Source organism: Lepisma saccharinum, chromosome 19, assembly GCF_977018435.1.
Source record: "Lepisma saccharinum chromosome 19, izLepSacc3.1, whole genome shotgun sequence".
Lineage (NCBI taxonomy): Eukaryota > Metazoa > Arthropoda > Insecta > Zygentoma > Lepismatidae > Lepisma > Lepisma saccharinum.
The window spans coordinates 67801424-67815529 of record NC_139247.1 but is presented as its reverse complement, the minus strand read 5'-3'; the positions used below and the strand labels follow the sequence as shown (position 1 = coordinate 67815529).

At 35.6% G+C, this 14106-nt stretch overlaps 1 protein-coding gene across 1 annotated transcript in view; it reads left to right on the top strand.

The window, feature by feature from the left end:
• Positions 1–13142: 13142 nt before the first annotated feature.
• Vps45 (vacuolar protein sorting 45) overlaps positions 13143–14106 on the top strand; it is a 29266-nt gene continuing 28302 nt past the window's right edge. Inside the window, exon 1 of the mRNA XM_083141372.1 lies at positions 13143–13434. Within this exon, the coding sequence (XP_082997498.1) occupies positions 13276–13434 (159 nt within the window). The 5' untranslated portion in view covers positions 13143–13275. The remainder of the gene's footprint in view (positions 13435–14106) is intronic.

Below are 14106 nucleotides of genomic sequence, written 5' to 3'. Positions count from 1 at the left end.
GGCAATGGAAGAAGAGATGAACTGGCGTTTGTTTGTTTTCTCCGCAATCACAATCAGGGGAGGGATTTTGATGCAGTCTTGCTAGGTGTTCGTTTGTGCAAACGTGTCCCGTTCGTAGGCGAAGTGTGAAAGTTATCACTTCACGAGGAAGTTTCAGTTTATGAAACCAGGATCGACTGACTACTTTTTCTGCGTACCATTTATAAGTGGTCGTATTTGCAATTTGATTAAGTGCCCGAGCTTCCCATTGGGAATTAAGTTTCATTTTAACTCGGGGTAGAAGATCAGTATAGGATAAACGAAGGGGAGTAGGAAAAGGAGTGTTCTTTGCCTTTTTTGCGTATTGGTCCACTAAATCCTGATATATATTAAGATTGCTATGAGCTTTTACGTACGTAAATTGTACTCGTTGATCATTTTGGCGGAGATTTAATGTAGTTTGTAAGATCAGGGACGGGAGAATGGGCATGCGGTATGCATCTTTTCCACAACGATCGAGTGTAAATAAAACACTCATTGCGTCAGTTAGAATTAGAGTTTTTTTAAATCCTGCTCCACGGGCATAGAGCAATGCCTGGTGTATGGCATAACATTCTGCCGAAAATATGGGCATGTCTTGCGGTAAGGAGAATTGTCTGACTATGTTTTGGCAGGGTGCGTAGAATGCGCAGCCGACATGTTCGTCATCTTTTGATCCGTCAGTGTATATGAAGTCATAGTCTGGCCAAATTTCTTTATAATATTCATGTCGACCGAAATCAACATAATTGACATTGACAGGTGACTCGGTAGGAATCCTCAAAGTGTAAATCAAGGGATTTTCTATAGTGTAACTTAAGTGATATGCTTCTCTATCTATGTTGTAACAATACAAAAAAAATAATATCTAGAACATGATCTATCCAAGGGTAAAGTTTCACCCAGTTTTCGTTGTATTGCAAATGCTTTATTGAAAGGATGGTTGTGTCTTTCCCATATTTTAAATAGAAATTTCGTAGTAGAATACTGGCGTCTAAATGAAAGGGCCTGTTCAGCGCTCTCGTTGTAGACACTAATATTTGGACTAGATTTCATTAATCCTAGACAAACACGGAGTGCCTGTCTCTGTAAAATGTCTATTTTATCGGCCCAAGTATCAATCGTCCCACCATAAACGGGTGCCGAATACTCGAATAAAGAGCGAAAGCAATTTTTGTAGAACAAAGTCATAATGGAGGGGTGTCCACCCCATTTCGTGTTCGCCAAACCTTTTAGAATATTGATTATTTGTTTTCCTTTTGCTAGCAGTTTGTTAATATGGACTTTCCAATCTAATTTTCTTTCAAAGGAAACCCCCAGGTAAGTACAGGAAGATACTACCGGAATCTGTAGTATATGTGTCAGATTGTTAGGGCGTCGGTTTGATGTATAAGGGTTAAATATTATAATTTTTGATTTCTCGGCAGAAAAAGATAAACCGCGAGATAATAATTGAACACGTAGAGTATGAATCAGGTTGCGCAATTCTAAAATTCCTTGTGTGGTGTCTGATGTACTTTGATAAAAACAAAAATCGTCAGCATATTGAATGATGTTGTGAGTGGCCCTTGGTATTTGATGTATATATTTGGTGTAAATGTTAAATAGGAGGGGACTCAGAGGGGAGCCCTGTGGTATTCCGCTCCGAACCAGTCTCGGGCCCTTCACATCATTATGAAACCAGAAGACCAGAATACGTTCCTGATATAGATTCCAAGCTATTTTAGCCACAATCGGGTGAATGTTTATTGAATCAAGAAGATTGCATAATATTGAAATGTCAACGGAGTCATATGCTTTAGCGATGTCAACAAATAAGCTGAAGCAAAATTGTCTCAGGAGTTGGCTATTTTGAATAGCAACAGTGAGTGTAGCAATAGCATCCTGACTACCAAGACCGATGCGAAATCCTAATTGTGTGGATGGGAAAAATTGGCGTTTTTCTAGTGTCCAAACGATTCTATGTTGGAGGGTACGTTCGAATAGTTTAGCCATAACTGGTATCAAAACTATAGGTCGATATGAAGAGGCTTGCATGGTTGGTTTGTTTGGTTTTAAAATAGGTATCACAATATGTTGGGTCCAGCCACGTGGTATTTTTCCTCTGCGATATACATAATTATAAATCGCAGCAAGAATTTCGAACCCTTGAACTGGTAAGTGCTTTAGAATTTCATAGGTAATACCATCGTAGCCAGGTGCCGTGGATTTGATTTTATCAAGGATATTTTTTAGTTCTTTAACTGAAATAGCTGGGAAGTCATCAGTAAATTCGGTAGGTTCACGGTCATAAAAGGGGGAAGGCATAGGGACGGATGGGGGGGTGAGAAGATCCATAAAATCTGATTCCCAGGAAGTATCAATTGGACGTAGATGGGAAACATGGGGATGTCGGAGAGAATTGAATTTCCGCCAAATTATACTAATTGGCACGTTAAGGTCAAGAGACTGACAATATGATTTCCATGCCTGACGTTTAGCTTTGATATATGTTTTTTTCGCTATCGCCTGGGCATTCTTTAGTTCTCGCCAGGTATCCGGCATTGGATATCTGGCGTATAATTTTGCTAATATTTTCTTTCTTTTTTTAATTGCGGCACAGGTTGGGTTCCACCAATAGAGTTTTGGAAAACGATCAAAAGAGTAAAACTTTTGTCTTGTTCCGCTGTCATCGAGTGCGATTGTTAGCATTTGCAAGAATTGGGTATATGTAATGGTCCTTACTGAAGCCGAATCATCACTATAATATAAACGGAGGAAAGAAGTGCGGAAATTTTCCCAGTTTATGGAATCGCGTTTCCAGCGACGAACCGGAGGTACAGTTGTGCTTGTAGTCGATAAATTAGCCGGTAAAGAAAGGAAAATTGGGGTATGATCACTCCCTCTTAAATCCATGTCGTTAAACCAATTGATGTTATTGAATATATGTGGTGATACTAAAGTGAGGTCTATACTCGTCGGGCTGGATCCGTTATGAGGATAATGTGTGGGGGAACCATCATTCAGAATAATAAGGTTATTTTCAGTAACCCAATTTTCTATTGTGGTTCCCAGCCTATCCGTCCGAGAGTTACCCCATATGTGATTATGTGCATTAAAATCTCCTGTTATCAAATATGGACCCGGAATGATTGTAAAAAGTTCGTTCAAGGCTGAGAGTGGGATATTCTGAGAAAGAGGATGTGGTGGAAGGTACATAGATATAAGCGTAAATAAATAATGAGCATATTTAATTCGGGCGGCAGCTATTTCACCTTGGTATTTTTTTTATTATTGGGAGGGAATGTGGAATGTTAATTACGGAATGGGGTATATTTTCATGGACATATACAGCAACTCCCCGTTGATTTTGGTCAAAGGGAGGGCCGTACATTATGTAGTGTGGTAACCGATAGTTCTCATGATGTGTACCTTTCACCTCCTGTAGACAGATAAGTTGTGGACGGTAATCCGCCAACATATCTTGAATTTCGCATTTACGTGCCGATAGACTGCGCACGTTCCATTGTAGAGTAACAGGCAAGGACATGTTTTTAGGATAAGGGAGGGGAGGTGATAGAGATAAATATGAAAGATATCGGGGCGTATTAACGACCCGACATAATAGACAAGAGGTGTGACGTAAGTTCTTGTATTCTTCTAATTATTTTCTCCTGTTCGTGTATTTCTGGTATATTAACTACAGAGGCCCATAGATCCGGAATAAGATCAAGTAGAGAAAGATATATTGATCGCTGTTCGGGAGATAATGTGTCTCTGGCACCATATGTCCGCATAGGGGGTAAAGTGTTATCGGAACGAGTCTCTGTTAGGCCTTGTTGACCTTGAACCTTCTCGTCTGTACGAATCGTGATACTTTCTGGTGTACTCTTGGGTGGAATTCTCCCAAGTGCACCAGCTCCTGTACTACGAGGCGGAGGAAAGGCTCGGGATCCTATTGGGGGTGAGGGATGGAAAATATCATCATCTGAGGCACTGGTAGAAGACCCGAGGTGGCAGAGGTTTTCTTATTATTTTTCTTCTTACGTCTTCTTCCACGTGTAGGGCGCACCAGAGGTGTACAGTCCTGGGTAGAGTTAGCTTTATTATTTGTAGGAGGTTCTTGTCTCACGATGTTGGAATAAGTGTTTCTTCTTGTAGAGGCCGGTGGTCCCCCAAAAGAGGTACCTGCTTCCAGGGTAGGTAAGGTTGGGTATGTATGTGGATCGTGTAGTGATCGTAATACCTCCGCCTTTGTGAGAGGGGCTACATATGTACCCCGTATTTTGTGGCTAGCCTCAAAGTAAGAAATATTTTCTATTGCCATACGAGTATGTATGGCATGAGCTTCCCTCCTAGCTGGACAATTCTTATCTAGAGCATTGTGTTGTTCTTTGCAATTTATGCATTGGGGTGGTTTGTTGCAAGATTCCCCATGCTTTGGGGATCCACATTGTGGGCAATTTGCTTTCGATTTGCACTGATTTGCACCATGAGACAGTCTGTAACAGCATTTGCACTGCAAGACAGGTCTAATACGAGGTTGTACGTCCTTGATTTCGAGATTTAATATAATTTTTTCTGGAAGTTTGTTTCCGCGAAAAGTGACACACACTACGGTGGAATCTCTGAGTGTGAAATTCGCATCGGAGTTCCAAATTTTCTTTTGTTGTCGTTTGGCACTTATTGCCTGTATGGGACCAGCATCAATTCCTTCCAGAATATCTGTTTCTGTTAAGTCTATGGCCACGCCAAAAATTAAACCCTCTCTTTGAACTAACGATTGGGGTACGCGGGCCAGTACGGCTAGTTGTGTGTGTAGTGTTCGGTCATTAACGAACGTGTTGGCTGCTTGTGCACTAGCAAATGTGACTCTCAGCCGATTTCGTCCACATTGCTCTACTAGATCAACTGGGATTTCGTTTTTACGAAAAAAATTGCCCAAACTTCCCCCATTTAGTTTGCCAATATTTTTATCCACTCCTTCTAATAAAACAATATATGGTCCCGAATGATCTCTAGAATAATTAAAGTTAGGTATAGCAGATGTGGGTGATTTAGCTACTTTTTCCTGGCCTACTTCATTGTTTTCCTCTCTTTGCCTTTTGGGAACACGTTTACTTTTGTGATCCGTCATGTCAACTTCTTCTCGATCATTTATATCTGCCCAGTCATTCTGGTTTTCCGTTACGTCAGCCAAAGCTAACATAGCATTTGCTGCGTTAAGTTCATTACTACTTTCTTCCATGTTGGGACGATCTAATTGTTTCCCGGTATCCTTTTGAAACAACTAGAAAAATGTCTGTCACAACACAATCGTAGCACTCGATAGTCACACTTTCTTACGCTTTTCGCGTTCAAAACCTATCACGTATGTATTTATCGAATCCTGAACCTTTCACTTCTAATAACAGATAACTTTCAAGTCCACAATTATTAAAAACCATGTAAAATAGACACTTCCAGATTCATTCATACATTATTGGTTTTAGCTGTTATACCAGCTCTACACCAAGTGTCCTAAAAATATGTCATGCATGACACTGTTACACAAATTACAAATTTTGAATATATACACTTTTCTTATACATAATTTATCTACATCATTATCATACAAATTTAAAATTGATAATAAATACAATTGTTATATCTGGTGACTATATCAAGTTACACATTTTGAATATTTACAATTTTCATATGTCTATATTAATATCATGAAAAAATCTACAAATGATAAATACAATTGTTACATCTGGTGACGATATTAAACAGGATAAAGAAGTTGGAAGAGGTATTCCTTTCTTTATTAGATTCTTGAATAACATCTCCCTTTGAGTGGTATAAAGTGGACATTGAAATATAACATGATGAGCATCTTCCTGATCTAGATTGCACTTGCACATAGGTGAATTTACTAAATTAATTTTATATAAATGGTGATTTAAACGTATGTGACCTGATCTCAATCTTAGTATTAAAACTAAAAACTTTCTGGGTATATTAAATGTATAAAACCACGGAGTCTTATTGTTTAAATTTAGTACATTTTTATATGAATGACCCATATATGTAAATTTTTGTTTGACCCATATCTCCCAATCTTGTTGAATTTTGTTTTTAACTCTTGGTAACATATCTGTATATGATTTTAATATATTCGTTCTGTGATCCATAAGTCTTGCTTCTTTAGCATTTTTATCTGCCAGTTCATTATAATGAAACCCTGAATGTGCTGGTATATATGCAAAATGAATTGTCCTTCCCTCTGTAGTTAACTTAACATACAATCTTATTATGTAAAGTACCAATGCTGATGCCTTATATAACTTTTTATTTGAAGATTGCACACTGTACAAAACACTTTTAGCATCTGTTAATATTAATATCCTTTTATCTGGAATATTATTAATGTACATCAATGCACGATATATTCCATATGCTTCTGCCGAGAAAATAGAACACTCTCCAGGTAGTCTAAACTTTTTAATATTTCCATTTGAAGAGTCAATAAAAGCACATCCTACTTCTTCTTTATTTTTTGATGCATCTGTGTATATGAATCTATAATTCTCCCAATTTTGTAAATATAATTGAATATTTTCATAACTTGTTAATGAAATATTCCTTACCGGTATTTGATCATATGAAATTTCATAAATTGGATGTTTGCTATGCGTTATTATTGTAGAAAATAAATCTTGAAATTCTATTTTACATTGTAGGAAAGTTGAATATTGTCCCTTTATTTTGTTCTCTTGATATAAAATCCATTGGTCTTGCATAAGTTTATTTACTGGATGTTCTTGTGTTTCCCAGCACTTGAAAACGAATTTATTTGTAATCCATTTGCATCTATACTTAAAAGGTTTTTCTGTGGATTCTAAATAAACTCCTACATTGGGAGCTGAATTCATGAGACCCAATGATCTCCTCAAGACTTTTCTTTCTAAACTATCTATCTTAGATAGAATTCTTTCTGTAGCATTTCCATATATACTGCATCCGTATTCGAGCTTAGGCCTAAAAAAGTTTTTGTAAAATAAAAGCATTATTCTTGGGTGAGCACCCCAATTAGTATTTCCTAAAATTTTAAGCATGTTGAAAATTTTTTCACCTTTAGCTTGTAAATACCTTATATGATCCATCCACATTAATTTTCTATCAAAATTAATTCCTAAATATTTTATTTTATTTTGAAATGGAATACCAGCAATGTGTGTCAACGTATTTGGATATTTATGTTCACTTTTGTTATTAAAACATACAGCTGCTGACTTGTTCTGTGATATGATAAAGTTCATTCTCTCCAGCCAACATTTCACTTTATAAAAATTATTTTCTATTTTCTGAATACCTTCATATGGATTACAAAATGATCCTAATATACACAAGTCGTCTGCATACTGAATTATTTTTATTGTAGAATTATGAAATTGAAATATTCATCTCATATATATATTAAATAATAATGGACTCAGTGGATTTCCCTGAGGTAATCCTTGTGAAGTGGTACGGGGCCCACTAAGTGTGTCCTGAAACCAAAATAATATTTTCCTATTTATCATCAAGTTCCATATTATCTTCATAATTATTTTCGGAGTATTTGTCTGATTTAACATATCAATTAATATATGAGGATCAACGCTATCATATGCACCTTGTATATCTATAAAATGAGCAAATGTATATTGTTTCTTATACATTGCATTTTGAACATGCAATGTTAATGTTGATAATGCATCAATACAACCCTTGTTTAGCCTAAAACCGAACTGATAGGGATAAAAATATTGTTCTTTCTCAAAATACCACTCTAATCTTTTTAATAATAATCTTTCAAATATCTTCTCAATTGTAGGAGCCAACGTAATAGGTCGATATGATTCAGCTTCTTTCGGATCTTTAGTTGATTTAAGTATAGGTAGTATCAGATGTGTTTTCCAGTTTTGTGGCACATTTCCACTTCTCAGAATATTATTATAAATATTTACAAGTACTTTTAATGCATTGTCCGATTGATGTCCTATCATTTCATACGTTATTCCGTCGTATCCTGGAGCAGTTGATTTTATATTACTTAGAGTTTTTCTTAATTCTTGCAATGTTATTTTTGAATAAATTTCATCACTGGAACTTATATTATTTATAATCTCGGGTATTTTATTTCTTACATAACTAGGTGTAAACTTTTTTCAAAATGTTCTTGCCAAATTGTTGTTATAGGTGAAACTCTAATTTTATGTCCTTTTTTAAGAAAATTTATTTTTTTCCAAATTGTGTTTGTTTTAACAGATGGTGATAATGATTCACAGAATTCTTCCCATGCTTGCCTTTTTGCTTTATTAAAGATACGTTTTGCTTTAGCAATTACTTGTTTTTCATTTATCCAATTATTTGGCAAAGGTTGTTCAGCAAATATTTCAGACAATCTTATTCTTTCTTCTTTTGCATCTTGACACTCATCATTCCACCAACTTATAGTAGGAAAGTTGTTTTTATTATTAATTTTCTTCCGTTTAGCTACAATACCCATTGCATATGTTATTAATTGTAAATAACGTTGACACGTTATGTTTTGTTCCTGTTTAATATCTTCCATTGAGATATAAGAGTCCAAAATTATAGAATATAATTCCCAATCGATGTTTTTAACCTGCCACCTTCTAATTGGTAATGAATATATTTTAGGTACTGAGTGTGCATCATTTAACAGTGTAATGAAAATTGGCAAATGATCACTACCCCTATTCACAAAATCTACTTCCCAAAACAATTTATTTATTATATTATTTGACACAATAGTTAAATCTATGGCTGTTGGTGATGGATATTGAGTAGCTGACCCATCGTTCATGAAATGTAATGATCGATCACTAATCCAGTCCAAAATACTACATCCTAATGCATCTCTATAATTACAACCCCATGCTTCATGATGAGCATTCATATCACCTGTGATAATGACATTGTTATGGACATAATATAATAATTCATTAAAGTGTGTGACTTTAATATGTTGAGATTTATAACTCGATGGAATATAAATTGAAACTATTGTACACTCTAATGTGTTCATCTTAATTTTCACTGCTATTAATTCTACATTAAATAATTTTATCAACCCTAATGATTCTGGTAATGTTACTCTTTTAAATTTTATACTTTCATGTATATATAAACCTACACCTCTTGTATCTTTAGTATGTAAATTAGATATTAACTCGTAATGAGGTATTTGATAATATTGATGCTGTCTACCACGAAATTCGGACAAACTCAATATACCTGGATGATGCTCATCTATAATTTGTAATACTTCTAATCTTCTAGCTGTAAATGAATTTATATTCCATTGCACTATAAAAGACATACCTATTGATCCTCTTCTACAAGTTTAACTTTCTGATAATATTGCAATTATCTTTCCTATAATTTGTTGCATTGAAATTAAAATCTTCTGTTTCTTCCTGGAATCATTTAAATCACGAACTGATTCAATCATGTCTGGTAAAAGGTCCAACAATGACTGATATATTTCCTTTTGTCTACAAGAAACTGATTTACGATCCGAATATCTTCTGCAATTTATATTGTCCATATCTTGTTCTTGCTTACTATAAGGGGATTCTCTCAAATATACTGGATATTTGTATTTTATTTGTTCTTTTTCTGTGTCTGATGAGGATGAAGAATCCACGTTCACATCCTTTTTGTTTTCCCGTGGGAGTTGTACAATACGTCTTGTAGCCGTTTTCATAATCTTCTTTGGAGGTGATGTAACAACTTTGCTGTATTGTACTCTCATTTTTTGACCACTATTCTCTTTTGCTATTTTCTTTTGTTCCGCCATTTGAGTTACAAAACTCGCACAATAACTCTCTCTGCCCTCCTTGCAACTATCACTTGTTGGTGCATTCTTCTCATTCACATAACTCTTTTTGATGGGAGGGAATTCCAATCCGCTTCTTCGAACAGTTTCATGTTGAAATTGATGCCTAAATAATTTAATTTTTTGTTCACATGATATATTTTTTGAATTATTTCCCGTCACAATACCTTTTGCTTCATAGTATGAGATGTTTTTCTCGGCCATAATAATTTGAATTTGCTTTTCATCCTGATATTTTGAGCACATTTTGTTGCAAGCATTATGATCTCCTTTGCAATTTATACATGTTTCACTCATTTCGCAGTTTCCTTCGTGATAATCTTGGCCACATTTATAACACAATTTTTTACCCTTGCACTGTTGACCTGTGTGAGCAAATCTGAAACATCTATTACATTGCAACACTGGTTTCACACGTGGCACTACCTCAACTATTTGTTTTCCAACTGCTATGTATTGTGGTAAAACTGTCCCCTTAAAAGTTACACATAAGACTTGAGTAGGTTCAAGCTTAAATGACCCATCATTCCGCCATATTTTCTTCTTCATTCTTTCCATCTTAGTCACTAGCACTGGGCTTTCTATACTGCTTTCCAAATACTGCATTTCAAATTCTGTGGGTATTCCAAACACAAGGCCTTCCTTCTCCACTAAAGATTTAGGAATTCTGGCATTTACTCCTAACTTGTCTAATAACACTTTATTTTTCACAAAGTTATTAGCTTCTTGTGACGTGTTGAATAATGCTCGAACTCTATTTCGTCCACTTTGATCTACATACTTTACTTTCACATTATTATCCATCAACATATATCCAACTTTAACTGGATGCAAATTTCCTAACTGTTGGTTTCTACTTTCTATTATCACTAAATAGGGTTCGTTGGCACCTATGTCATACTGGTATATTTTTTCTTCATGATTGGTAGTGTGTTCCATCCTAGAACTTTTGTTACCCATTTCATTTTGTATTGTATTGTTCTTTCTTTTATTCGGCCCATTTACTTTGTGTGAAATGTCCATGACATCATTTACATCATTTTCTTCATGTTTTGAATCAGATGATATTATATCAATATTATCACTGGTTATAGTATTATTGCATATAGCACTATGTCCGTCCTCAACAATATTGCTTCCCTTTTGATCCATTATGATAAATAAACGAGACAGTTAAAGCACATCTCTAATACAATCCAAAGGGATATTGAACGTCTTAAATTGTAATAGATTTGATTATTATCAATCAACTTTTGTCCTTTTCTATCACAATAGATAATAATCTAAACACTACTTAATCTTACTACACAAGTCCTTCAATTAAATCCACATAACATTCGATGCAATCTAGCGAATAATCTTGCTTATTGAACCAATACGCCATTTTTTCACTCAATCCGACACTTCCAGAAAAGTACAACTTGAAGTTCCATTTTCACAGACTCGAATTCCCATAGAAATCACATAGCATTTTCAAATGTTCGTACACATACATTTCCAAACATTAGAAGAACTATTCGCGATTAAAATTACCACCTGAGCGCTAGTGTCGCTTCCAATATGGCCGCTCTAATTAGGATAAATCTTTGTTTACATTCAGCAGTAGTACAAAATAGCAGCGTGTTGCCATGACTGGTATGGTAGAAAACGTTTAAATTACGCATTATTTTTAAATATTGCGAATGCGATTTGAATTCCAGGTACTCTAACAAACGTGAAACTGTACTGAGAACGAAGCATTTAATTATGATACGCAAAAATAACACGGAAAATGCAGACGAAACTATGTATACGCACTGGTTGTCTAAAGCAGTGCTGTATCATCTGCACGTCATGTTGTAACTGGGGTTCTCGGAAATTATTTGAAAATAAAGGAATTGAAATTGACCTGTACTTGAAAAGCTGGGACAGGAGAAAATTGCGAACATATCGTTGCAGTTATTTCTCGAAAGAGAAAGCTGGTTTAATAATAATATTCACGATTTCATGACCAGGCTATACTCACTGAAAAAGAACATAATACTGAATGAAACAGTAACATTAGCATGTCCACTTTTTTTTCTGGTTACATTTGACATTAATTCATTCTCAAATTATTTTCATCTTCTCTCTTCATCGACTTGCACCTGTTCCAAATTTCACACATACGTAATACCGGTAATATATGGACGCATTGGGTAAGATGCTTCATGATTTTTCGGAAAAAAAAGTTTTATTTATAAAGTACAATTTAAAACTTTACTTTCATGGTAATATATATTTATCTCTCGAAAAATAAAGTAAGCAGACTCGTGCATTGCATTCTTCGTAATTTCCTTGCCGAATTACAGTGTTATATCCCCCATACCAATCTTCTGTCAATTACGTTTTCCCTGATTTATTAACAAATTTCATTTCGTTGATTCCACGGGGTGGAAACACATGAAAACTTTTAACATGTTCTGACCCATAAAACGATTTAGAGCAAAAAAAAACACCTGAACAGTAGACTTTAGTCTCTCGCATATTCCCCATGCTTTAAACGACTTCAACACAACGTATCCTACTTAGAGTACTTCCTGAAAATCCCACCAGATGGCATATCGGTTAATTTTAATCGCGAATAACCAACAACGCGTGCGGAAACTACGTGACCTAGTCACCAACCATCTGCACTGCGAGCTGTGCACTTGCGTACTTCTGCCATAGAATAACTATTCTATGCTTCTCCTCTTGGCGCTTTCGAACTGTACTAGTTGACGACACTTCCGCCAAAACCATACTTCGTCTGTACCAACTATTCTATGTCTGTACCTGTACTTTGTACCTTTTGGACAGAGCCCACTATTCTATGATTTAGGGGTGTGCGGGACAGAATTATTTTGGTCGGGACGGGAAATTTTTTAAATCCTGAAATTCGGGGCGAGAAAAAAATAATTTTCCCGAAGTTCTGGAAATCTCGAATTCTACACATCATTTTCACCTTAAGTGATTCTTCTTGCATTTCTGGATTAAGAACCATCAATTTCCGATGGTGTCCAGACACTTACAATGCAGAAAACGTCGAGAAAATCAACAACTCTTTAAAATTAAAATAACCATTCGGTATTTCCCGACTACGGATCCCGCACACCCATTCGTTCTCCCTTGCACTCATCAGCGCGTTAGTACATGAATGGATTTCCGAATGGACCTTAAGAAACTACAAGAGCTGAATAATGACGTGATTAGGCTCTCCCTTTTGCTTTCCCTGTCTGCGAACTATCTACTTTTTTATGTGAAACAAACACTTGGTGGTGGTGTGATGTGATGTCGAAGTAAATGAAGTAACTAAGTGGTTTAGGAAAGCGAAAGAAAAGGCTGAAAAGTCACCTGCTGGTAGGAATATATTTTCCCTAGGATGATGGTAAATGGGATATTTTAAACTTCCACAATCCAGAATAATACTAGACAAGGTATCCCCTAATCACGCCAAGATGAATGTGGTAGCAGCTGTGAAGATGTATGTCACAAAGATGACAGAAGAAAGTGGACCCGGCATGAAGGTTCTTCTCATGGATAGGGAAACGGTAATTACTCCATATTTAGTGTAGATTGTACATATTTCCGTTATAAATAACTGTTTTACATTCTGATATTCGATGTTGTTTACCATCATTTAGCTATCGTGAATGTTTTTTTGGGGCTATCCATCAATGGTTTGTGATGACATAATGAACACGAAAGTAGGTATTTTTCGGTTAAGAAGTTTGAAACACTGCATACCCACTCCAAATCGACAAAACACAAGCACGACGTGTGATGATCCATGACGAGTGCACGCCAGTGTCTGTTACCCAAGCAGAACAAGGAAGCCATATAATGACTCGTAATATGAAAAGTTAACACTATTTTATGGAGAAAGGCATAACTTCACCTTAAAGAATCTTCCGCAATGCAGAATAGGTAAGTATCAATGCTAAAATTAACGAAATAAACGAGTGAGAGGTGTTCGGGCCTTTTCGGATATTTACTGAATAATCAAAGTTAAAATTCATTGGATCGAAAACATTGAGTGAAAAATACACGAACAAGGTTATATTCTATACCATTTCATCCAAAGAACAAATGGTTTCACAGTTTTCAAAGTTCTAATAATTACAGTAGTAGGCGAGAGGCCACACAACAAACTTGGTAAAATTTTCGTATCCCCAAAACGTATTTCTTCAATTTTACAGGAGAAAGTACTTACCACCGAAATG